Raw genomic sequence first — 26212 nt, forward strand, 5'->3', positions numbered from 1 at the left:
CTGGATCGGTCCGTATTGCAGCAAAATAGTGCTATTTTTCAATGACTTTGCAAATAGTGGCTATTTTTGAATAACAATCCGAAAACTGACTAGCCCGTGCTATTTTTACGATAAAACATATTGAATCAGTGACGAATTATGATCAATCTATTTCACTTTGGAATGGACTGCACAAGTCCGGAAGTGTTACTAGTATTTTCCTTTTAAGACAACAGGAAACACACATGAATAACATTCTTGCAATACTTTTTAGTAAAGTTAACAAAAAATAACTGATGAAAAAAGACAGAGAAATAGCAATTCGAAGGGGTCAAATTTTGTTACTACTATTTTCCCTTTAAGACGAAGAAAAACAGATGAATAACATCAGTTGATGTCTTATCAAAATAACCAACAAATAATGTTAATGATAAGCAATGCAAGTTTGGTTTATTTTGTCAATTTTGCAATAATTTTTGGGACAAGTGCACAAATAGTCATTCTAACAGCCCTTTAGAGTGGCTATCTAGTATCATCTCTACATAATTTTTAGTATAGTTAACACGAAATAACTGATGAAAAAGGACAAAGAAATAGCAATTCGAAAGCAAATTGTTTCTTCAAATAACAGGAGTAATCTTAGAACTTGAATGTAAGAATTGCTCAATATGTGGCACTATACACACTTTTGGGTGAAAACCCCCATCACTTGGACCACACTGGCATACATTTTTAAAAATAATCGACTTGTGTGTTCCTGGACTATTTCACCGATTACAACTATAATACAGATACATAATAACTTTGCCGACCAAAACTTAAGTAGATAGGACTATAATTCATTAGGTCGTTTCTGATCGGCCCACAAAATTTTAGGCGATTCGGAGCCCGTCGCCCCAATTCATAAAGATGGCGTGGACATTAGCACACGCACACGAAAAATCTCCTAGTTTTTGAACCATACAAACATACAGTAGCACTGATTTCCAACATTACCATTCTGTGGCAATGTACTATATGTTACAACTTGACAAAATTACAGAATCCTCTAATACAGGTAGAGGAAAAGAAAATGAAGAGCGACTTAAGCAGGAGCAACAAGTGTCATTGATGATGACATCTGCTCGACCCGATTGACATGTCTTTGATCGATTTCAGGATGAGCTTTTCGAGTCCTTTTGCAGCTAGCCCTGGTCTTAGAACACTAGGATCGCCCCATTCACAGCAAGGATCACTGAACCAATTTGAGCTACCTAAACACCAACCTCCAGGTGAGACCATACCCCGACCACGATTAAGAATGTGTGCATCAATCATGTCCAATAAGGGAGAATCTGCGGAAATGTTGCCAACGAATGCAACATCCCTTCTTAGTATTCTATCGGAATTTGAAGCTCTGAAGATTGAGGGATCCCGTGCAGTGTTGTCTGAGTTAACGAACCGCAAGTTGGAGTTGATGACAGCGTCTGAAGACTCCTTAGTATTGCACGCAAGAGTCTGAAAATATCCTTTATGAGAAGATCTAGTGTTCGAGAAGTATAGCAGAAGCAATCTTGGCAAATTTTCCCATCCCTGGATCGCGTACTCAACAAACTTCCTGTTCAGAATTACATGTTGAGAACCTGACGAATCAAGCAAGCTTTGGTCAACAAAATAGCATTCAACAAACGTGTTATTCTTGAAGGGAACCTCTCTGAGGATCCATAAACGACTTCTGAAGCGCTCAAAGAAATTATCAGAAAACATTTTTGCCTGACTGAAGAAGTGAAAAATGAAAGAAGCAATTAAGACCAGACAAACATGTAAAGAGGCACCAATAGATACTTGTGGAGTACAACGGGCAACAAAAGCCTAGGATTTTGAATGCAACACAGTTGTTTAGCGAAACAGAAAGTTTCAGAACTGATTTTCCTCAATAGGCAATTAAAATAATGCTCACTGCAAAAAAGAACTTCAAGAAGACATATGCTCGGTAGATGCTACCATAAATGTACTACTCCCTCTGTCCCAATTTGTTTGATGCATTTCGAACATCGAGAGTCAAACTTTTTGTGAGAAGGCACGGGAGAAAATATGTTATTGATATTGGATTAACAATACAATACAAGAGGTCCTTATTTATAGCTATACTATACAAGGACATACTACTCTTCTACCAATGTGGGACAATACTACACTATATACATGCTGTAAACTAACACTCCCCCTCAAGCGGGTGCATACAAATCATATGTACCGAGCTTGTTACATATATAACCAATACGAGGACCAGTGAGAGACTTGGTGAAAATATCTGCAAGTTGATCATTCAACCTCACAAACTTTGTAGCAATCTCTCCTGAAAGTATCTTTTCTCTAACGAAGTGACAATCAATCTCAATGTGTTTAGTTCTCTCATGGAACACCGGATTTGATGCAATATGAAGGGCAGCTTGATTATCGCACACAAGTTCCATCCGACTGATTTCACCAAATTTCAACTCCTTGAGCAATTGTTTGGTCCAGACTAGCTCACATGTTGCCATAGCCATTGCTCGATATTCTGCTTCTGCACTAGACCGAGCAACTACATTCTGTTTCTTGCTCTTCCAGGACACCAAATTTCCTCCTACTAAAACACAATATCCAGACGTAGAACGTCTATCAGAAGGTGATCCTGCCCAATCAGCATCTGAGTATCCAATGATCTGCTCATGACCTCGATCCTCAAAGAGTAACCCTTTTCCTGGATCCGATTTTATATATCGAATAATGCGGACAACTGCATCCCAATGACTATCACAGGAAGAATTCATAAACTGACTTACAACACTCACAGGATAAGAAATGTCGGGTCTAGTCACTGTGAGATAATTTAATTTTCCAACCAGCCGCCTATAGCTTGCAGGATCGCTAAGCGGCTCCCCCTGTCCTGGCATAAGTTTAGAATTCGGATCCATCGGAGTGTCAACAGGTCTGCAACCTATCATCCCCGTCTCCTCAAGAATGTCTAAAGCATATTTTCTTTGAGAAATAACAATACCTGAGCTAGACTGGGCAACCTCAATACCTAGAAAGTACTTCAATCTGCCTAGATCCTTAGTTTGGAAGTGCCGGAAGAGATGCTGCTTCAGATTGGTAATACCTTCCTGATCATTGCCAGTAATAACAATATTATCAACATAGACTACCAGATAAATACAGAGACTTGAAGCAGAGTGCCGATAAAACACAGAGTGATCAGCTTCACTACAAATCATGCCAAACTCCTGGATAACCGTGCTGAACTTACCAAACCAGGCTCGAGGAGACTGCTTTAGACCATAAAGTGACCGACGCAAGCGACATACAAGGCCACGAGAGACTGCTTTAGACCATAAAGTGACCGACGCAAGCAACATACAAGGCCACGAGACTCCCCCCTGAGCAACAAAACCAGGTGGTTGCTCCATATAAACCTCATCCTCAAGATCACTGTGAAGAAAGGCATTTTTAATGTCCAGCTGATAGAGGGGCCAATGACGAACCGCAACCATGGATAGAGAAAGGCGGACTGAAGCCACTTTAGCCACGGGAGAGAAGGTATCACTGTAATCGAGCCCAAATATCTGAGTATATCCTTTGGCAACAAGACGGGCCTCAAGTCGATCAATCTATCCATCGGGACCAACTTTGACTGCATAAACCCAACGACAACCAACAGTAGATTTACCTGAGGGAAGAGGAACAAGCTCCCAAGTACCACTTGTATGTAAAGCAGACATCTCGTCACTCATAGCCTGTCGCCATCCTGGATGAGACAACGCTTCACCTGTAGACTTAGGGATGGAAACCGAGGACAAAGAAGATATAAAAGCATAATGGGGAGATGACAGACGATGATAGCTCAAACCGACATAATGAGGATTAAGGTTAAGTGTGGTCCGTATACCTTTCCGAAGTGCAATCAGTGTACTAGGAGCAGGGTCCGCAGCAGGAGCAGGGTCAGGTGCAGGACGAGAACCAATTGGGCCTGATGGAAGACGCAAACGACGATGATAAGTCAAGAGTGGTGTTCCTGTGGCTGGGGAACTAGGGAGAACAACACTAGACTCCTCAACGGTTGGTATGGATGAAACCTCTATGGTCGAAGGTAGAGGAGGAGCTATAGTAAACTCCTCAAAGGTCGGTATAGGTAAGACCTCAGATATATCATGGTGGTCAGCAGAGGTAAAGAAAGGTTTAGACTCAAAAAATGTGACGTCAGCTGACATAAGGTACCTACGAAGATCTGGAGAATAACAATGATATCCCTTCTGAACACGAGAATAACCAAAGAAGACACTTGAGAGCACGAGGAGCTAACTTATCTTTCCCAGGGGCTAAGTTATGAACAAAACACGTGCTCCCAAAAACACGAGGTGGAAGAGAGTATAAGGGTGACTGGGGAAACAATACTGAATGCGGAATCTGATTCTTGATGGGAGATGAAGGCATCCGATTAATCAAATAACAAGCTGTGAGAACTGCATCGCCCCAAAAACGCAACGGAACACGAGATTCAATTAGAAGTGTGCGAGCAGTCTCAATAAGGTGCCTATTCTTTCTCTCAGCAACCCCATTTTGCTGAAGGGTATAAGGACAAGATGTCTGATGAATAATTCCTTGAGAAGTCATAAACTGCTGAAATTGAGAAGATAAATATTCTAAGGCATTATCACTGCGAAAAATGCGAATAGAAACACCAAATTGGTTTTTTATTTCAGCACAGAAACTCTGGAATATAGAAAATAACTCAGAAAGATCTTTCATTAAGAAAAGCCAAGTACATCTTGAATAATCATCAATGAAACTGACAAAATAACGAAATTCCAAGGATGAACTGACTCTACTAGGGCCCCATATATCAGAATGAACTAAGGAGAAGACAGACTCTGCATGACTCTCAACACTACGCGAAAAGGAGGCTCGGGTATGTTTCCCAAGCTGACACGACTCACAATCTAATGTAAACAAACTAGATAAACTAGGCACCATCTTCTGAAGTTTGGATAAACTCGGATGTTCTAAACGTCTGTGGATTAGATCTGGAGGATCTGTAACTAGACATGTTGTGGAAGGACTGAGTGAGTTAAGGTAGTAAAGGCCTTCTGATTCACGTCCTGTACCAATTGTCTGTCCCGTACTGCGGTCCTGCATAATAAAAGAATCGTCAATAAAATATATACCACAATGGAGGGCACGAGTCAAACGACTAACAGATGCAAGACTAAAAGGACAGCCAGGGACATAAAGAACGGAATCTAGGGTGATAGAAGACAAGGGATTAGCTTGTCCAACTCCTTTTGCCTTAGTTTGACATCCATTGGCTAAAGTAACAGTGGGAAGAGACTGTGAATATACAATATTTGACAAAAGTGATATATTACCAGAGATGTGATCAGAAGCGCCGGAGTCCATGACCCATGGGCCAAGAGTGCTAGACTGGGAAACACAAGCAAAAGAATTACCAGTAACAGAAGTATCAGTCTGAGCAACTGAGGCTACTTGTGGAGATGTCTGCTTACTTGCTCGATACTGAAGGAGCTCATTATATTCTTCTTTAGATAAAGAAAATCCTTGGTTACCTGGAGTCTCGGTCTGAGCAATGTAAGCATTTTTGGGTGGACGACCATGTAAGGAATAGCACATTTCACGAGTGTGTCCAAGTTTGTGACAATAAGAACACTTGGGTCTAGATCTTCCAAAACGACCTCCTCCTCGTCTATGCTCCATAGTTTGAGATGCCCGAACATCCATTGTCTGGGATGCAAGAACAGAGGAATCAAGTATCTGTGATGAGATCACTGGTGGACTTGGTGCTGCAGCAAGGCTGAGTAATCGAGAGAATAATTCATCAACTGTAGGGACAAACGGACTAGCCAAAATCTGGTCGCGTACTGAATCAAGATCATTTGGAAGTCCAGCGAAGGTAAGAACGAGAAACATCTTCTGTCGCTGCTCTTGTTGTTCTTCCACACTAGCAGAAACTGGCATCAACTTCTCAAATTCCTCCATGACTGCCTGTACTTGACCCAAGTAAGTAGACATATCCAATTCCTGCTTCTTTAAGTTTGTCATCCGTGATATCACATCATAGAAGCGAGATATGTCATTAGTGTATAAGGTCCGTGCCTTTGCCCAAACCAAATAACATGTCTGGAATGGACGAAACAAGGGCATCAACTTGGAATCAATAGATCGCCACAAGATGCTACATAACTGAGCATCGATTTTTGCCCAAAGTGCTATTGCCTTTTCATCTCCATCGCTAGACTATTTGATTAGATGATCTTGAACACCTTGACCTCTACACCATAACTCGACAGATGAAGCCCAAGCTAAGTAGTTTGAACCTCCCATTAAAGGTTCCGAGGTAATAATAGCACTAGAGCTTCCAAAACTCATGTTTCTAGACCCAAAAGTATCAAATCCCAAAGACATTGTTGCAAATTATTACCAAATAGGAGAAAGAATCAACTGTAATCCACTGAAACAGTGTACGAAAACACAGAAACAGAATACTGAAAACTGTAGCTGCCGGAATCTACTGTAGCTGTCGGAATAGTACTGTAGCTGCCGGAAAAAACTCAAAGTTTTCGGAATGAAATGAAAACAGTAGGGGTAGGATCGGAATTACCAGGCCACCCAACTGTTCTGAAGGAAGATTTTCAAAAAATGGCCGGAAGTGGTCGTACGCGCCGGCGCGTGAGCTTCTGGTGGCGCGAGGAGGCGCGCGAGGAGGCTGCTACCGGAGTTTTTCACTGGGGTTTGGTCGCCGGACAGTGACGACTCTTGTGGTAGTGTTGGATTTTGCACAACACTGACAGAAATGAAGAGAAAACAGCCTTAAAAAAGTATTGATTTCTCTTTCCCGGAATCGCTGGAATTTATGCACAACGATAAGTCTCTCACAATTGCTCTGATACCATGTGAGAAGGCACGGGAGAAAATATGTTATTGATATTGAATTAGCAATACAATACAAGAGGTCCTTATTTATAGCTATACTATACAAGGACATACTACTCTTTTACCAATGTGGGACAATACTACACTATATACATGCTGTAAACTAACACTTTTCAAGTTTGACAGCGATTTGGACATGGAATCCTTAAGTTTTTTGAAATAAAATTTACATATTTGGAAACTAATCAAAAGTACTATAAGTCACAATAATTAAGAATTCAAAATTTTTAAAAAGCATACGGAAAAAATCATGGTCAAAGAAAAACTCATTTGGCTCTCGAAATCCGAAATGCATCAAACAAATTGGGACAGAGGGAATATGAATCTTTTGCAAGACTAACCTTGAAATTTACTTAACTAGCTTAAACTCCAAAAGCAGTCATATTTAATACAGATAGAGCTCACACATGAACATGAAGTTGTCTTTATCGTGATGAGGTATCTCAGCTCCAGGGCACATTGCCGACAAAAACGTCGAGATAACCTCTTAAAACAAATGAATTTCCCATATTGAAAAGAAGACTAATGATTAGCATCACAGATTGGCAATCTCAGCTTCAGCGTCATTAGAGGAGGACAAACTACTAGCCCAGATAAACGGAAACCGAAAATGATCTGGCAAGAAACTTACCCATAAAAAATCTAAAAGCACTAGGAAGTTCCCGTTTTTTGTCACCTACAAACATCTTTCCTTTTAAGAGAATGTAGAGGCGAGAGTCAACGATAACTTCCACAGCCCTTTGATGTCTGAAAACAAAAAACAAACATTAGCATCTTTAAATAATTGCAAAACAGCAATTAAGTGTGAAGGACTCCGAAAGTATAATATTACTTACTCATCCGGGCTGGTATTCTTACTATACTCTATGAAATTCAAATTCCTTGGAACAAAAGACAGGATGTGGAGAAAATCTGCAAGAAATGTAACATTTAATGCATCAGCTCTAATATAGATGAAAAATCTACAGTTATTATTAGGGTGTGTAGATATCATATCAATACTATGATGAACTCGAGACAGTTTTGAAGTAAATAATGAAGCTAAAAACACGATGAGACACCTCACTTTAAGTTTAATAAGAATTTTAGGGAAGGCAAACAAAAGAACGAGAGCGCAAGCATGAGATAATGGCAGGCTTCTGAGAGATAACATCAACGGCATGAGTTCCATTCCACATTCTACAAGAGGGGCGAAACCAGTATATCATGCACTATGTATGAATGCTATCAGGAGTTAAAACAAGCTTGAGGAACTACACTTTGATTAATTTTATATGAAATGACAAGGAAGTGGTAATGACCCTAAAAGCTACTTACTGATGCCCGCAACATAACCAATAAAACTCATACGGATTAATGACTCCACAAAGAAGAGAGTTGTGACATTTTGACACTCGAGACATCTTAGCTTAGTGATGAGCCATTAGAGGACTATTCAATTCTTAACGATCAGTAGCCGACTTTTTCTTATTTGTTGCAAGTATACATAACTGTCGTTTGTCACTACCTTTAGTATAGAACATGTTTGAATTGGCCCAAGTTTGATTCTTAGTGGGAAACTTACTGCATCCTTAGTTGTGGCTAGTGCTAGAAAATTAACTTTACATTCCATATGCAAATATGGAAAGTGCTAAATTCATTATATGGGAGCAAGTTATTAGCCTTAGAGGAATCACTGCAAGATAGAAACGGACTATACCTTAAAAGGGATATACTTTTTGCTTTTAGAATGAGTAAAGAGGATCTGTATAGCCGGATCCGAACACAACTAATTTCGAACTGAGGCTTAGTTGATCGAATGATTTATTCCTTTGTAATACAATAAATGCAGTTTAACCTCAGCTCTATTTCACAGGATTAACCATCAATTTTCCTCAATTTTTGGGAACTCTAAAAGAGCGCATGAAATTTGCTAAACCATGCTCAGCCGAATCAAACCTACAACAAGTAACTGAATTTCACTAAGCTGTTACGAAATGACAAGGATGTGTATATGACCCCAAAAACTACTTACTGATGAATATATTGCCCTCTACATAATCAATAAAACTCAACCATACTAATGACACCTCAAAGAAGAGATTTGTGACATTTTGACACTAGACGTTTTGGCTTAGTGATGAGATCATTAGGGGACTCTTCCATTCTTAAGGATCAGTGCTCTATTCTTTCTTATCTGCAGCTATATAATTGTCATTACCTTTAGCATGGAAAAAGTCGGATTTGGGCCCAAGCTTGAATCTTAGTGAGCAACTTATTGCATCCTTAGTTGCCGTTAGTGCTAGAAAATTAACTTAACTCTTCCATATGTAAATAACGCAAAATGCTGAATACAGTACATAGGAGCAAATGATAAGCTTTAGAGCAATCACCGCAAGATAGAAATGGACTCTGCCTTAATGGGATATGTTTTTGTTTTCCTTCTTTTTTTATGAGGTATACTTTTGTTTTCACTTACTCCCTGGAAAGTTTCTATTAGAATCCCTTGAAATACAACAATAAAACTTAACCTCACATGGAATCCACAACCTTGACGATCAACTTTATGTCATCATTCATCGATTAGAAAATGGATTAACACTTGATGGCATCTATGTTTCTGCTCTTTTCATTTTGTTCGCTCCCTTGAAGTACAACTAGTGAATTTGGTAGCAATGTAAGTTTACTTATTGTTGATTGCCACTTACATTAGATCCCGCGTTTATTAGGTGTTCTTTTGTTCTGGTTAAAGACTTGTATGTCCTCGTCCGACTGTGAGATATAGAGAACCTCTAATTTTTGGAGAACCCCATATTTGCCTTAAAAGTCAAAATATTTAGTATTAGAAAAAAATAGGTCTGAAAAGAGCTGAACCAATAAAGAGGATTCATATAGCCGAACCCAACAAATTTGGAATTGAGGCTTAGTTGATAGAATGATGTATTCCATTGTAGTACAATAAATGCAGCTTAACCTTATTCACCTATCAAAAAAATGCAGCTTAACCTCACTTGATTTCACAAGCTTGACCATCAATTTTATGTCGTCAATATCTGGAAACTCTCATAAATGCTCATGAAACTTACTAACCCATGCTTGGTTTAATCAAACCTACAATAAATAACTGAATTAAACTTTAACAAGTTCTAATCAGCTTAATTATTATTTTTTTATGACGTGGTGCTTGGGCCAACTTATGCTCACCTCAACTATTCCACCAGGTACCCGCTATCTCCCACTAGCATAAGCACCGGTAACTCTACCCACCAAAGCTTAGGCAGATGGGATGAAATTACCTTATGTTTTTTTTTTGCCTCCTCTAGGATTTGAACTTGACACCTCATTTTTCTCCTCCCACTTCATTGGCCACTAGGCCACACCCTTGGGGTGCTTTTACTCTCAATTATCTCAAAATGTAACAGCTGAAAGGCCTTTCCCCACCCCTACCTTTCTGCAGTTTTCAGCAAATGCTAAAATCTCGTCAACTGTAAGCTGAAAATTGTTACTATGGGGATTCAGCAAAACCCACTACTCTCAGCTCGAAATGGAAGTTTTTAAATTTACACTCCCTCGGTGGCTCTATTTCTTAACTAGTCAATTCCAAAAAGCAGAGGCGAATCGAATCCAAGATTTAAGCTTTAAGGATTCAATAATATTTTTAAAGTTAAAGGTACATATCAGCTATTTATTGCAATCGTAGTGAACTTTTACACGTAAATTTATACTCCGCGTCGAAAGTACTGAATTCAGATGAACCCATTATTCCTAAGCTACATCCGCCCCGCCAAAAAAAAAAACACATATCCAATATTTCCTTCCTTTTATGGTCACACAAATGCTATGGCGTATTTAAGACCACAATTTAGTATTAAACTAAATTTTGTGTCAAGTCAAACTACGACAAGCAAAGATAATAGACAGCACCCACTCTTTCAAACTTGTAACACAATCAAATAAAAGCAGAAAATTCACTCACCATCTTGAGGAATAAGGGGATAATCAGAGGCATCAAGATTAACAAACCAATCCCAATCATTCTTCCACCTCAACAAAACAGCAGCACCGTGAAGCACTAAACCCAAAGGACTCGACCCCTCTTGATTCACAGCATCAGCTTTTTCAATAACATTCACATTCTCAGCTGCAACAAACACATCCACAGAACCCACTTTCAAAGCAAGTTCCAGTCTTTGTTTGTTAGAAGCAAATTGGTCAAGATGAATTAAATAGTAGTTTCTTGGATGGTATACTGCTTGAAGTAATCTAAAGATTCTTGGGCCATCATTTTTAGTTCCAGTGATGAAGTAGGCTATTTTTGGCGGTGGTGAAAAAGGGTTTGAGAAAGTAGGAAAAGGGTTTTGGGTGTGGTGGTGAAAGTGGTGAAGTGGAAGGAAGAGACAAATGAGGGAAATTGGGACAAGAGAGAAAAGGAGGATTTGTTTGAGAAAGAGAGACATAATAGAATGAGGATTTTTGTGGGATTTGGACTGTGGATTCAAAGGTTGTTTCTTGGTTTTTAGGAAGTCATTTTCATATGATAGTTTTGGATTTGGGTTTGGGTTTGGGGGGAGGGGGAGGGGACACATAGTGGAAAGGTCCGCAGAGTTTGATATTAATTTCATTGGTTCAAAGTTAGGTGTGACACTATTTCATTTGAGCTTTGTTTTTGTTGAACAAAGATATTACTCACACACTATCTCTGTATTGATCTATATTGAAATAATACTGTAGATATCTTGTTCATAAAATACTAATATACCCTTCTATTTTTAGATATTATTTACGTTTAACCTTCGTTATACTATCGGGTCAAGTTTACCATTACCGTTATACTATCGGGCCAAATTTACTCCTATAATCAGTAAACTTTAAAAAATTACCCTTCAGTCCGTCAGATGACCCAGAATCTCCCAAATCATTTTAATTAAGTTATTGATTCTTCTTCTTGGTCCACTATTTTCGAAATAATTGGCATTTACCTGCTTTCTGAATTGGAGAAAAAAATATTAAATAATACAACCGTTAATAAACAAAGTATTGTAAATTAAAAAATCTAAATTAGTTAGCTTTTCTAAAGTCTAAAAGTATTTACAACATCCTAATTTTAATGAATTCGTTGCACCAAATGTATGGAGACTTTGCAAGTATTAGTGATTGAAGTTGAAGTTCCTCGGAAACTTTACATTGTCAAATTCAACTTTGCTTTAATCAAATGCCTGCATATTATGCACTCTTAAGTTAGTCGATCGAACTCTATAATAACCAGGCAATGACAAAATATATTTGAATATACATGTACATACATGATGATCAGCTGCATATAATACACAATAAATAGACCCACTAAATTCTACAGTGTGTATATGATTGAAAAATAAATAAATTTTAAACAAATTCCAAACTCATTATTACAAGAAGAGAAGTGGGTGCATTGGTAATTAAAAATATTTATGAATAATTTGTATAGTCTAGTAACTTTAACATTCACATCAATAGTAATTTCTGAAAATAATGGAGCAAGAAAAACACCAAGTGATTTAAATAAAAGGGATTTGGGAGATTTTGGAATATTTAACAGATCAAGGAGAAATTTTTAAATGTTTGCTGATGATAGGGATAAATTTGGCCAGATAGTATAACGGTAGGGATAAATTTGACAGGATAATATAACAGAGGTTAAATATAAACAATATTAGAAAGTAGAGGAATATATTTGACCCTTTTCCCTATTAGTTATGGTTATTGATGTCTCAACTTGTGAATTGTATACCTTATATTCTACTGATTTTATTCCTCCATTCAACACTGAGTGTAAGTATATCTTGTTGCTTTTGTTGCCTTAGAAACATAGATTAGTTGAGTGACAGCTATTTGTCGAACAAACTACGGTGATGTTTAGTTGAAATTTTTAAAAAACTAAATTTGCAAACTTGTTTTTGAGTTTCTTCAAAGTGCTTGTTTGAGCTGATTTTGCCAAAAAAGTTCAATTCTTTTAAAGACTTCCAAATAAGTAGTACTTTTTGGAACAGGTGAACTACACTTGCTTCTGGATAGATGGGTGAGACAGAGGGCTCGTGGTACCTACTGCCCACCCTTCCACTTCTGCTTTGAGAACCGTGTGAACGGAGAGTGGGCAGAAGAGAAGGAGGTCCTCATACGAAGTCACACACTTACTTGAGCAGTGCGGGAGACTAGGGAATGGGTCGAATAAACTCGCCTGGGGCCGGAAAAATAACAGCTTTACTTAGATAGGGCTCAATTTTGAACCAGAAATGAAAGTGATTTTTCAGGTTGCATATATGAAATATGAACCAAGGCACTACATGACCAATGATAGAAGATGGAAGAGAAATCCAGAGTCTAAGATGCTTCAGCAGAGAGATTCCACATCTTTACTCCATCAGAAGCTTCAAGCTTACAGTGGAGCTGCCATTGATATTGGAATCTATATTTTGATTTTCCCAGCAATTCTACTACAGGTTTCCTCGTCTGGACATGTCTCTGAGTCTACTTTAACTTGCTATATATCATATGCAGAAATGCCTTCAATGCAAAATGAACAGAGTTGAACAATAATCAAACCATTCTTCTCAGGTACATCTAGAAAAATTACAACACTGATGAAGAAAAAGAGAGAAATTAACACTGGATGACCCCAATTCCTGTCTCTGCCGACTACTGGAATGTTGTTCATATATGTTCCCATAGTTTAGCACAATATCGTTAATAAGGTCTATATTACATAGGAGAATTCAAAGATCTCCCTTCAATCATATCATGGATCTCCCTTTACGACATTAGGACTGGAGTAAGCCTCTCTCCTGTGCAGAAAACATAACTAAGAACCTTTGTGGATCGTAATGAGGCCTTCAACAACTGTATGCCCTGCAAGGACATGTTGAAAAACGAGTAATTATCGTTGAATAAAAATGAAGAGAAAGCAAAAGCTGCACCAAGGTTACCAAGTCAGAGTAACCTTTCAATGCTAGTAAGGAACTACAACAGAAAGGCCAGCAAATCAAGGAAGGTTTGTTATTAGACACAGGATAGGAAAGTGATGATGAAAGAAATAAAAGTAAAGAATTTAAGATATCTTAGTGCTTTTGGAGGTCCTGGAGGCATTGCTTTTTCGAAAGAAAAGCAGATGTAACATTTTAATGTATGAAAAAATTGGCCCAAACAGGAAAAAACGTATAAGCCCACAAAAAAAGTCAGAGTCCAAAATAGGAACTGAACCAAACCAAAACGTATCCCAAATCAGTCATCAGCTAGCCTATTCAAAACAAATACTGAACCAAAATAGTTCAAATGAACCAAACCGACCTAACCGAATACACTCTCCTACTCGTTATGCAGTCAACGTAGGACAAATAATCGGACCAGGGGAACACAAATATGAGCACAAAATCTCTAATTTGAAACATGGGTGAGATGCAGAACTGTGGCTTTTACAGAAACAAAAGAACATCGACGCACTGTAGGCCACTCATATAAAGGAAAAGAAGAAGATAGATCAAGGTCGGCAAAGGAAACCATAGAACTGAGTTCAATAATCCTCTGTTCAACTCTCGGAGTAACTGAGGTTGGATAGAGAAGTTGAAAGGATATAACGCCAGGAAAGGAAACCATTTTAAAGTGTAATAAAAGGAAGAAAGGACTTTCAGTAAATCAGGAAAAAACAAACAATATTATTATCACTGTCAAGGGAGGTTGTAATTGTGAAAGAGAGCTAACAGGCGATAAAGATTGGGTAAAAAGGGAATGAAGGATAGTTTTGTCGGCATAACAAATAAAAAAAAGCGGACGCTAATTACCTATGACTGTAAATTAACTATACCTAACCAAAGTCTCAGGTTATAGAAGTGGGACATTGGTATCATTTCTGCCAAAAGGCGGAAAATAAACACTAAATTTCTATTTTGGCGGAATACATCGATAACCCCTTAAACTTGACAACACATTTCATTTAGACACTCGACCTAAGGCTTGTTCCAATTGAGCCCCAGAACATATGATAAAGTGTTCCTATTAAACACTTTAGGGGCTCAAACCTTTAAAAGCTTCTGCGCGTGTTCTAAAGCGCCCATTACGAGGATAAGTTAACCACTTAAAATATGCCACCTCCTTTCATTATCCATATCATATATATAAGCGTTTGCTATAACAAACAAAAACAAAACTCTAAAAAGAACCCAATTAATTAAAAACAAGACCCGCCACGTTAAGCAAAAGACATGCTCTGCTAAAAAAAGAAAATCAAGAGCCATTTTTTCAAAATCCCCCCCCCCCCAAGAAAAAAAAACAAGTGTATAACAGGAATACTTTATCTTGTGTTCAGGTGCTCAATTGGAACAGGCCTTATCGAGAAAATGAAATATGCCAGCAAGTTTAAGGGGCCGTCGATGTATTCCGCCTTCTACTTTTACACTATAGAATCTCAAATGATGTTAAAGCCACAGGGACCTATTTAGACATACCTCATAAAGGTTAATTCATTTGTACTGAGGTTAATTCATTTGTACTGAGGTAAATTCAATCAGGTCATAGAGGATGAAGTATTGACAATACCATTTGTCCTAGGATTTCCGACTATTCTTTTCTTCAATGCCTGACTTTGAAAACCTTTGTCTAAGGACCTGCAGAACTTCCTCAATTTTTACTCCTCTAAGAGAAAGCAAAACCATGGCATGATACAAGACATCTGCCATCTCTGAGGCAGTCCGTCCTTTATCCTCATTTTCCTCCAGAGTTCGGCATAACTCGTCAGCCTCCTCCCTGCAAGAAATGAAGAAAATTGTAATAACCATCAAGCCCAATTTAATACCAGAAATATACATGCTATAGGGAGTAGGGAAAGCTATTTTTCTGAAGATAAGTCAATGATAAGATCAAGAATGTCAAGCAAGATACCGAATTTTGGAGCAAAGCAACTTGTCATCAAGCAACAATCGCTTCGTCCACGAGGGTTTTCCATTTGAAGAACTAGATGTTTCTGCTTTCCTTTCGTTGATTGTAGATTCTAATGCGTATAAAGTCGTCATAGCCAGCTCATTTTTCTCAACCTAGCACAACTAATACATCTTAAGCAGGTTGACATAGACCATTTTTCGGTAGAAGAAGATGAACTATTTTCATTTAATTCATGAGATGATGATAATATTTAAAACAGAGAAGCCGCAGAATGCGATGAACCTCAGAATGTTTCAGGATTCCATCAACTGATGTGTAATAACATGTCTCTGACCCCGTGTGGCATGTTGGGCCATCAGGCTTCCCAAGATATATTATCTGATAGGAAGTTATGTTTATCCTTTCAGTAAAAAGGCACATGCAATCAAAAGCATTCTAATTTAATTATAAAAAGGGATTCTAGAAACTTACAGAATCACGATCACAATCAAGAAAGACATCAAAAACATTGATAAAATTATTGGAGGTCTCTCCTTTTGTCCATAAAGATGAACGTGACCGGCTATAAAATGTTGCTTTACGTGATGAGATGGTTGTTGACAGAGCTTCTCTGTTGGCAAACCCTTGCATTAAGACCGCTCCTGTATCAACATTTTGGGCTATTGCAACTGCCAGGCCTTTGTCGTCCCATTTGACATTATCTAATAAGAAATCAACCTGAAGTGCTGTTATCAGACAAGAGACAACAAGCAGCAAGGGAAAGGCGATATGATATGTTCATCCTTCCAGGACAATAAATAGAAGACATTTCAACTAGCCTTTGCAGGGAAGGTGTTGCATAATTCAAAGAGCAAGAAACTGTACGTCGCCAGAAGTGCAGCATAAACCATCAGTGGCTAAGTGCAACAGAGAAAAACAACACACTTCAAGAGAGATCAAAGTGACAGATGAGAAGCTCATCGACTTTTTTCTTCTTTGCTACCTTTTCTTTTCCAGGCATGTAAAGTACTGGCACAGTGCACACTGTAGACACCTAACTACGATGATATCTAATAACCTATCATGTGTTCTAAAGAAGAATATAGTTGTCTAATGTTCTAGTTAAATCGTGATGGGCAACTAGCATCCGAATGTTGCTCAATAATGAACGAATTATTGGGCCTCGATGAACACTTGAAGAGAGATCAGAATGATAGACGAGGAACTCAACTACTATTTTTATAATCCTGGCCTTTGTTTCCCAGGCATGTAACAAATATCCACCATAATGGACACAACACGCACCTGATTATGTCTTACATATAAATTAACTACAAAATAACTCATAGACAAGCTATACATAGATAATGGTAAACCAAAAACACAAAACGCGTGGCTTCTGTATCAACTGAATACCAAAATAGAACTAGTGCAAATATTGCTTCCTCAAAAAGCGCAAAAAAAGAAACTTTGATGAACAATATTAAAACGTTGTTGCAGGCATACCTTTGCTTCAAGACTGATATCTTCATGTGATTTTTTAGTACATGCCACTACATTATACCGTTTGAAGGTCTGAGTGCCGCTACAACGAATATGATTGCTTCTAGGGAAAACTTTCAGGGGCCGAAAGCAAGGAGAGTAAGAAATTGTCATCTTAGGATCTGATTACACTCGGAAATCAAGTCCTGAAAACAGTATCACATGCTTTGTAACAATTAACAACTTCATATGAAGGTATGGATCATTTTAAGGTCATGTTTGACACAAAATTACATAGGGTCATTTGCTCCAAAATTTGAGGATGACAGCAAGTCAAGCCAATTAGGCCCAAGTTTCGAGCTGCACATTTTTCTCAATACAACATTATTCAGAAAATACAGAGAGCTTAAACATTTACACTTTACCATGAGATACTTAAAGTGCAGGTAAACATAAAAAGATAAACATTTAAGAGAAAAATTTGACAGCAATATGCCATACAAAAGAAGTTATTCCGGTGAATTCCAATCCTATAAATTATTTTAAAAAGATGTTCACTGCCATTTGAATAGCCTTCAACACTACCACAAATTGCATGTGCACACGACTCTTTACTATCTAACAAGCTTGGTAGAGACAAAAAAGACTCCATCTGTTTCATTTCATATGAGAACATTACTATATGGGGAATCAACCATTTTTTTTAAAACCGTGGCGTCCGGACCAGCTTGTGCGCACCTCGACTTTCCACGGAATACCTGCTACCTCCTACCAGCAACAGGTAACTCTAATTCAACTAGTTTTTCTCTTTGACTATAACTTTCCCATACATTTTCAAATACATTTAACTATAACAAAATTTGTGACTTATACTATTATTTAGTTTCTAATATTTCAATCTTATCTTTAAAAAAACATAGGAGATCGAATAATGGAAAATTAGACAGCTTGACCCTTGTGCTACGAATCCTGTAATTTTGAGACAGCAGAGCTAACTATCAAGTCATAACATAAATTGAACCTAGTATTTCAAATTAAATGACACCAATGCATTGAATGAGATGGTGTATAAATTAAGTCGTTTAGATAATTAGAATAATTTGGTGTATAAATTGATATTTATGGCTTTCACACCCAAAATCCAAAATAATCACATGATAAAAGGAGCTTACAGCGCAACTTTGCAGGAGATAAGAAGGAGATTCCGATGAGCTCGCCGGAGAAAGAGATGGGATTGGAGCTTGGAGAGTGATGTCGATTTAATTGGCGGCCGGGAACAATCGCTTACTGTCCCAAACATTTTTCTAAAAGCAAAACTATATTTCGGTACCTAGATTTTGAAAACATAATCAATATAGTCCTTAATGTATTAGGATTGATATATTTTTGTCCTTCATATATACAACTTAACAGTTATAGTCCCTTTTTAAGGGTACTTGGGTTTGTGGTTCGATTTTTACTAAAATCAAAATTAATTTTTATTGGTTCATTTTTTTCGGTTTTATTGTATTTTTAGTTTTTTCCTTATAAAATATAAATTCAATCTCTTTTTACTAGAGTTATGGATAATAAGTCAATCTATATTTAAGAGCATATTATCAAACTTCTAAAAACCACTTATTTTGAGAAGTACTTTTGTTAAAATAATTTTTTCCAAAATATTATTATGGAGAGAAGCATTCATTTGAGATATTCTTTTTTAGTATATAGAGAGATTGTGTTTTGTCAATTTTATCAAGTTAATTTTGCAACGAGTATTATTTGACTAGAGAAATAATTTTAAATACTTTTTTATGAAAGATTTATTTGATTTTTTGTTTTAGTTAGTTAAAATTTACAACATAAAATAAAGATATTAATAAAGTTTTTAATCAATATGAATGTGGTTAAACCCAAGAGGGAAGAAAATAAAAGATTTATAGAGATATAAAGGTTCAATTAAGGAGAGATAGCTTAGTAAATATAATTTTTGTAAGGATAATTTTGTCTTACAAAAAAATAATTTTTTGCTTTTGCTTCTTGAAAGAATAAAAAATTTGTAACTTCTCCTTAACAACAGAAAAATTGCTTCTACTCAATAAAATTTTTTTAATTTAAGCCAAACACCTCAAATCTCCAAAACAAGAATTTTTGACACCAAAAAAATGCTTTTAGCTTGCTACAAGCTTGGCCAAACATGCTATTAGTAAGACGAACAAATTGATAAATATATAATCTATTAAAATATTTTTATAGGAGAATTTTTTTCATAATATATGATAAATTTTAAAAAGAAAAATTTATAACAATGCTTTCATTCATATGTTATTTAAAGCTTAATTTTTTAAATAATTAAACACAAGATCAACACGAAATCTAAATAATAACATACTCCACTTGATTTTAAAAAATGCCAATAAAGCTATATCATTTTTCCTATCCAAGGTATCTTTTCATATTCGATATGCAAAAAACATTCAAATACTAACATGCTGCCTTAAAACTAATAGGAAATAGTATAGTATGCATAGTAGCCTTGAACAATAAGAAATATTCTTATATTCAAAAGAAGTCACCTCCTTCTATTCACATTCAATATTCTTATATTCAAAAGAAGTCACATCCTTCTATTCACATTCATTCTTTAGATAGCCTACACAACAATAGTAGGGTCTTTGTATCCTAACTTAGCATAGTAATACGTGTAGTAGGCAGTAAAATAGAGCACAAATCCATGAACCATCAAACATGTCAAGTAGAAAAAATCAACAAACACTTGTATTTTTGATGTTCAGTTACATTTATAATTTTACATTATTCGTCTAAGCAATTTAAGCAACTTTAAGAAGGAAGTTTGGGATTTTGAAAATTTAGGCCTAGAAAACAACTCTCTAATAAGAAAGCAAACAAAATTAATGAAAAATGAAGGAAAATGAGACTAGGAGAAAAAATTCATAAGTAAAACAAGAAAAGATCAGAATTTAAACTATCTATGAGGAGAAAAGATAAGTTAACAATCCATAAATCATACTAACCTATTAAAAATCCAAGAACAATAAGAAAAGATCGGAAACACGTGTTTCATATTTCAATATATATTCAAATATTACAGGGTGTGACCTACCAATTTTATTTTTCAAACTAGAAATAAAGCACAAATGACATGAATGTGATGGTGGTGGTACTAGTGCAAGTGTTAAGATATTAAGAAAAAAATAAGTAGGCATAGTGAAGACTAAAAATGGGAAAAACTAATAAAATTTTATCTCAAAATCGAGAGAGACATAAGAGTTTAATAGATCTTGACTTGTGAATATGGAAGCATTAAGAGATCAAAGTATTTCAACAACACTTAATAAGAAATGTTAGAATCAAGCATTATTAAAGTACATAAAAATGGACGTACTATAATAGTTCTATTAAATATTACATCTCGTGAGAGATCAAAAATATTTCTAAACGTACTTTTAAAGAAAATCATATATAAAGTTTTAAAAATATATAATAATATATTTATATGTCAGTGTATTTCGATTTTTTTATCAAATATATTTGTTTTTTTATCCGGTGATTTGATTTGAACACTTTTACCAATTAGGTACAGTAACAAGATGTTGTTGACTGTTATTAACTTACTATTGAGAATTCAGCACAAATTTCCACAGATGTGGCTGTAGTTTAGTGGTGAGAATTCCACGTTGTGGCCGTGGAGACCTGGGCTCGAATCCCAGCAGCCACAATTTTCGTTTGAATGTTTTTCCCTTTTTTCCCCTTTATATGAAATGACAGGCCATTCCGCAGCCACACTTTTGTAGGTACTCTTCTTTTCCCTTTTCTTGGGAGAAGGGAATTTAAGTTAGGGCTCGTTTGGCATAAAAAAGTTATTTTTTCCCACTTTTTTACGAAATCATTGTTTGGTCCTTAAAATTTTAAATTTCATTTGAAGTTGAATTCCGATTTTTTTCGAAATTTGAAAAGTTCCAAAAAATTATTTTTCAAATTTTCACTTCAGTCACTCAAAAAAATTCAAAAATAGTTCAAAATTGTATTTGTGTCCAAACATAATTCTAATTTTCAATACTATTTTCAACTTGAAAAAAATAAATCACTTTTTCTCTGGAAGTTCAGAATTCTTATGTCCAAACGCTCACTCAGGCTTTCCGTATTCCAATTGAGCTGAAAATGAGTCTTAATTTCTGTTTTTTTGTCTTTTCTACAGTATTACTTGAGAACTAGGGGTGGCAAAGGGGCGGGGCGAGACGGATATAAGATGGGTAAAAAATGGGTAATGCAAAAACGGATAAATTATCCGATCCGACTCATATTTAATACGGATAAAAAATAGGTTAACCGATAGATAATATGGATATTCATATTATCCATGACTTCTTGAATATGATCACTTTTTGGAGAATTTCTAGTATCCCAAACTTGAGGACCCCCCAATTTGAGGCTTTACAAATGCAAACGTTATACTCATTGGTTATCAATTTTCTAAGTGGATAATATAGTTCTTATCCATATTTGACCCATTTTTAAAAAGTTCATTATCTAACCCATTTTTTAATGGATAATATGAGTGAATAACTTTTTTTTCATCCATTTTGCCACCACTATTGAGAACAAAAGGAAATTTAACTTTTGAACATAAATTGTTCATTTTGCTAATAATAATATTATAAGGTATTCGAAGAAGCATAAATAATAGTAGTAATACTACGGTATAGGTCATCAACCCTTCATTTCTCAACGTAATCATGTCTTTACCAATACGTTAAGGGGATTTCACTATTAAATTTGAACTTTACGTTTAGTGATTCTAGCTAAAAAATATAGTGATTGGGCACAGGTTGCAAATAAAACATAACTATTCGTCTGTGACGATGTGTGTGAGTAAGTGATTGATCAAACATCGTTTTAAAGTTTTAATTGTAACGATTTATGTGAATAATTTTATTAAGACAAATATTGAGTTTACGATGATCTTCTAGGTAATATTGTAGAAAATATACAATCTTGATTTTTTCCCCCTCATCGTCAAAGTCATGTTTAGACGTAACACGCGGTCAATAATAGGAAAATTCTATCATTTTTTGATGATTCTTTTCACACCCTTTGTAAATTCTTTGAAAAATCTGTAAAAAAACATTTCAAATTAAATGTAATAACCCATTTAATTAGTATATATATACTTGGATAAAAGATACATAAAACTTAAAGAAATATGAAAGCAAAATAATGATATGTAAAAATCTGGATAATGCAACCCTGAGATGTTCTTTGCTTTTTTTCCTCATGCTTTTATTTTTATTTTTTTAATTCTTAAGAATTATTGACATCTACGTTCAATGGGATTAACATTTAAACAACAATAAAATATAAATTTTAAAGCAAAAAGAAAACAACAATTAATGTATCCCAACGCTGATAGGATCAAGTGCTCTAGTTCCTAATACTTTTCTTTTGTCTATATTCTCTTCCTTTTCTTTATCTCTTCCTTTGTTACATTTCTATAATCCCTAACTTTGTCCCTAAATTCACAAATTAACAAACCAAAGCCTATAACTCGAATTGAGAAAGAGAGAGAAAGATAATCTAAACTCTTACCTTTTGGATTTACTTTCCGAAAAGTAAAAAACTCTTGATTGCATATAATGAAATTGATATATCTTGATTGATAGGAGAAAGTGCAGTTAATTCAATGAGGCTACAATCAATCACAATGTCATCAGGTTGTTACTCTACAAATTCAATGAACATAATTTTTAATTCATCTTTGTTTAGAGGAAAATGAAAGAGAAACGAACTAAAACCCAATGACAAAAGTTATAAGAAAATAAATACACCATACTCAACATTAGGAGTGTACAAACCAAACCAAACCAAAAAGTCAAACCAAACTGATTAAAAAACCCGATTAGGTTTGGTTTGATTTGATTTGGTATTGAGTAAAAAAATTCGAACCAAACCGACATATAAATATATAATTTATATATATATTTTAAAGATTTTATATAGAATTTTCTTTAAAAATGTCTAGAAATATTAGGGATTCTCTTACGTGATATGTATAATTTTTAATAGAATATGAAGTGCTCCATATTTATTAACCTTAAATAATGGGTTGTATAATCACTTTCTTATCAAGTGTTCCTCAAATGCGTCAATCTCTTTGTCTTTTCATATTCATGTGTCAAGATCAATTAAATTTTTATATCTTTTTCGAATTTGAAGTGATTATTATTATTATTTAGGTATCATATTGATTTTTATGGTTAATTACTAAATTCGATTAACCTTAAAAGTGTACATCAACAAAAAAATTATTACCAGACGACTAAAAAGATAACTATCATGTGTTACTAAGTAAATTCTCCCATAAGAATATTTTAATAGATAATATATTTGTCAGTTTTTTAAATTTTTACTAAACATATATTTACTTATAAAAATTTTAACAAAGTAAGATTGAAGTAATATTTAAGTAACAAAAACCTGAAAAATCCAACAAAACCGAACCAATCCAAACCGATATAATTGATTTGGTTTTGATAAAAACCGAACCAACCAGGTCCATGTACACCCCTACTCACCATCAGTTAATTTTGCACCCACAAAGATCAAAAGTTAGTAGAAAATAAATGGCAGAATACATCAACAACCCTTTAAAGTTGTCTACACTTTTCACTTAGATACTTTATCTAGAATCTGTTCCATTTGAACATCTCAAATGTATCATTTAGACATAAAATTAATAGGCAACCAAATACAAAAGATGCGTGAAATTCACATGCTAGACTGCTGAATAAGATGGGCACACCTGAATTTAACTCAAACAAATTTAAATTAAAAAAAGTTTTGAAAAAATAAAAAAAAATAAAAGAAAAGCAAGAACCCACCCCACCCCTTCATCATCTTCCCTGATGTCCCCCCTCATTCTCTCTGCTGCCCCGGAGACCCCCCTACACCCCCCCACTTCGTCTCCTGCACAAAACTCTTTGGCTCCTTTATTTTCTTTCCCCAGATCTGATGTGAAGAGGTCTTTGATGCGCTGCTTGCTGCACTCTCTCTCTCTCTCTCGGGAATTTTGCAACAAACTGAGGAAAATGACAATGGTGGTCCCTACTTCGGAGGAAGATCCTATCTGCTTCGTCGTCTGTTTTAAGGCTGAGATGTAACTGGTTGACGACGACACCAAGATTGCAGAGCCTCAAGTTAATAGATTGTGTGTGAATGCATGGTTGAAGGAAAGTGGTTGGATTTGGCATTACAGATGTTCACTTCTACGAATTTGATATACTCTTAAGCTTCTGAAAAAGATCTTGAGTTCATTTTCTGTATCATTTGCAAATTAAAAGAAACATCATCACCTAAGAACAAATGGATAAACCCCATGTTCTTCTTCGTTTTGTTTCAATTGAGAGCACTCAGGGAAAGGCTCTCCTAATCAAATTGAGAGTTCGCTTTGCCAGTCCATGGCCGCACCCAGCAGTTCAGATCTGGGAGACGGAGAAATTCATGTCAATTTTTTCTTTTATTGAAAATCCTTTCTTTAATAATTGTTTGATATCTTTGACTAGGAATGATTCACTAGTGATTTAATTTCTCTAGCGGCCTAATTGGAAAAGAAAGAAACTGGGTTGAAAAAGAGGAGAGAAACGAAGAAAGAATAAATATTTGGGGTTTTTCCGGCAATCTCCATTTATTCCGGCCATGAGAACTAAGATAGTAAGGTGGATGGTGGTGGACCTGTAACGACCCGATCGGTCGTTTTGAGCTCTAGCATCTCGTTCGACTCTTCGAGACCGTGAATAGATTCACTTCATGTATTATGACTTGCACATATAGTCAGATTAGATTTTCGGGAAGATCAGAGTTGGTTTGGAAGAATAATAAGATTTAACTTGAAAGAGTTGACCATGGTTTGACTTTTGGGTAAAAGACCTCGGATCGGAGTTTTGACGGTTCCGTTAGATCCAAATGATGATTTTGGACTTAGGCGTATGTCCGGATTTGAATTTGGAAGTCCGCAGGTTGATTTGATGCTTTTTGACAAAAGTTGGAAGATTGAAGGTTTAGAAAGTTGATAGATTTGACCGAGAGTTGACTTTGTTGATATCAGATATGGATTATGATTCCGGGAGTTGGTATAGGTTCGTTGTGTCATTTTGGACTTGCATGCAAAATGTGAGGTCATTCCGGGTTGATTTGGTATGGTTCGGCATGAGTTTTAGAAGTTTAAAAGTTCATTAGTTCATTAGGGTTGAATTGATGTGCGATTCATGGTTTTGATATTGTTTGGTGTTATTTGAGGCATCGAGTAGGTTCATGTTATGTTTTGGAACCGGTTTGTGTGATTGGGCGGGGTCTCGGGGGGCTCGGGTGTGTTTCAGATGTGTTTGGGTTGTGTCGCGCTCTTATTTGATGTTCCGACGTTGTTTCTGTGGGCATAAAGGGTACTATATTGAACAAATAACCTTTAATTTGTGATTAGATTGAACCATTAGATCCGTATCGTAATTACTGAACTATAGCAATAAGAATCGTCGAATTCCGAGGTATTTGAGAGAGTTATGCCCATTTCTGTGTCGGAAACGATAACTGATTTCTAGTGCGAACTTTTGTTCTTCACGAATGCGAAGAAGGATTTCTGGGTTGACCGGTCAACGCAAAAAATTTCTCTTCGCGAAGGTCTCCCGTGAAGGCAATGAATAAAATCATCTGGATAGTGTTTTAAACCGAGAATTTAAGTATCTTGAGCATATCTTGAGTTCTAGAGCTCCGTTTGAGGTGATTTTCACGGTGTTGTTCTCGTCTCAACATGGAGGTAAATATCAGACCTTTATTTTGATGTTTTTCCATGAATAGTTTTGTTGGTTATTATTTTTATCCGTCTTTAGATTGTAGAAATTGGGATTTTGAGCCCCAAAGTTAA

The 26212-nt window shown here is 36.0% G+C and overlaps 2 protein-coding genes and 1 non-coding gene across 5 annotated transcripts; 1 reads left to right on the top strand and 2 right to left on the bottom strand.

Annotated features, from left to right (window-relative positions):
- Positions 1 to 579: 579 nt before the first annotated feature.
- On the bottom strand, positions 580 to 11506 carry LOC104106371 (beta-glucuronosyltransferase GlcAT14B-like). Of its 2 annotated transcripts, none has more exons than XM_070199564.1 (4): positions 10904 to 11506; positions 7785 to 7860; positions 7580 to 7695; positions 580 to 1601 (listed from the first exon to the last, which is right to left on the bottom strand). In XM_070199564.1, the coding sequence occupies exons 1-4, from the start codon at positions 11382 to 11384 to the stop codon at positions 1084 to 1086; spliced, it is 1191 nt and encodes a 396-aa protein (XP_070055665.1). In that variant the 5' UTR covers positions 11385 to 11506; the 3' UTR covers positions 580 to 1083. The 2 variants fall into 2 exon arrangements, with proteins under 2 accessions (XP_070055665.1, XP_070055667.1); XM_070199566.1 differs by having other exon boundaries at positions 1132 to 1576; positions 10904 to 11504.
- A 1929-nt stretch (positions 11507 to 13435) lies between these two features.
- On the bottom strand, positions 13436 to 18658 carry LOC104106370 (histidine biosynthesis bifunctional protein hisIE, chloroplastic). Of its 2 annotated transcripts, none has more exons than XM_009614905.4 (7): positions 18471 to 18658; positions 17323 to 17504; positions 16309 to 16554; positions 16120 to 16215; positions 15838 to 15989; positions 15496 to 15702; positions 13436 to 13812 (listed from the first exon to the last, which is right to left on the bottom strand). In XM_009614905.4, the coding sequence occupies exons 2-6, from the start codon at positions 17470 to 17472 to the stop codon at positions 15504 to 15506; spliced, it is 843 nt and encodes a 280-aa protein (XP_009613200.1). In that variant the 5' UTR covers positions 17473 to 17504; positions 18471 to 18658; the 3' UTR covers positions 13436 to 13812; positions 15496 to 15503. The 2 variants fall into 2 exon arrangements, with proteins under 2 accessions (XP_009613200.1, XP_018629755.1); XM_018774239.3 differs by lacking the exon at positions 18471 to 18658 and adding an exon at positions 17724 to 17753.
- Positions 18659 to 20944: 2286 nt separating this feature from the next.
- On the top strand, positions 20945 to 21016 carry TRNAH-GUG (transfer RNA histidin (anticodon GUG)). Its single transcript has one exon. It is a non-coding gene; the product is annotated as a tRNA-His (tRNA).
- The last annotated feature ends 5196 nt before the right edge of the window (positions 21017 to 26212 follow it).

The sequence above is a fragment of the Nicotiana tomentosiformis genome, chromosome 4 (genome assembly GCF_000390325.3).
Source record: "Nicotiana tomentosiformis chromosome 4, ASM39032v3, whole genome shotgun sequence".
Taxonomy (NCBI): Eukaryota; Viridiplantae; Streptophyta; class Magnoliopsida; order Solanales; family Solanaceae; genus Nicotiana; species Nicotiana tomentosiformis.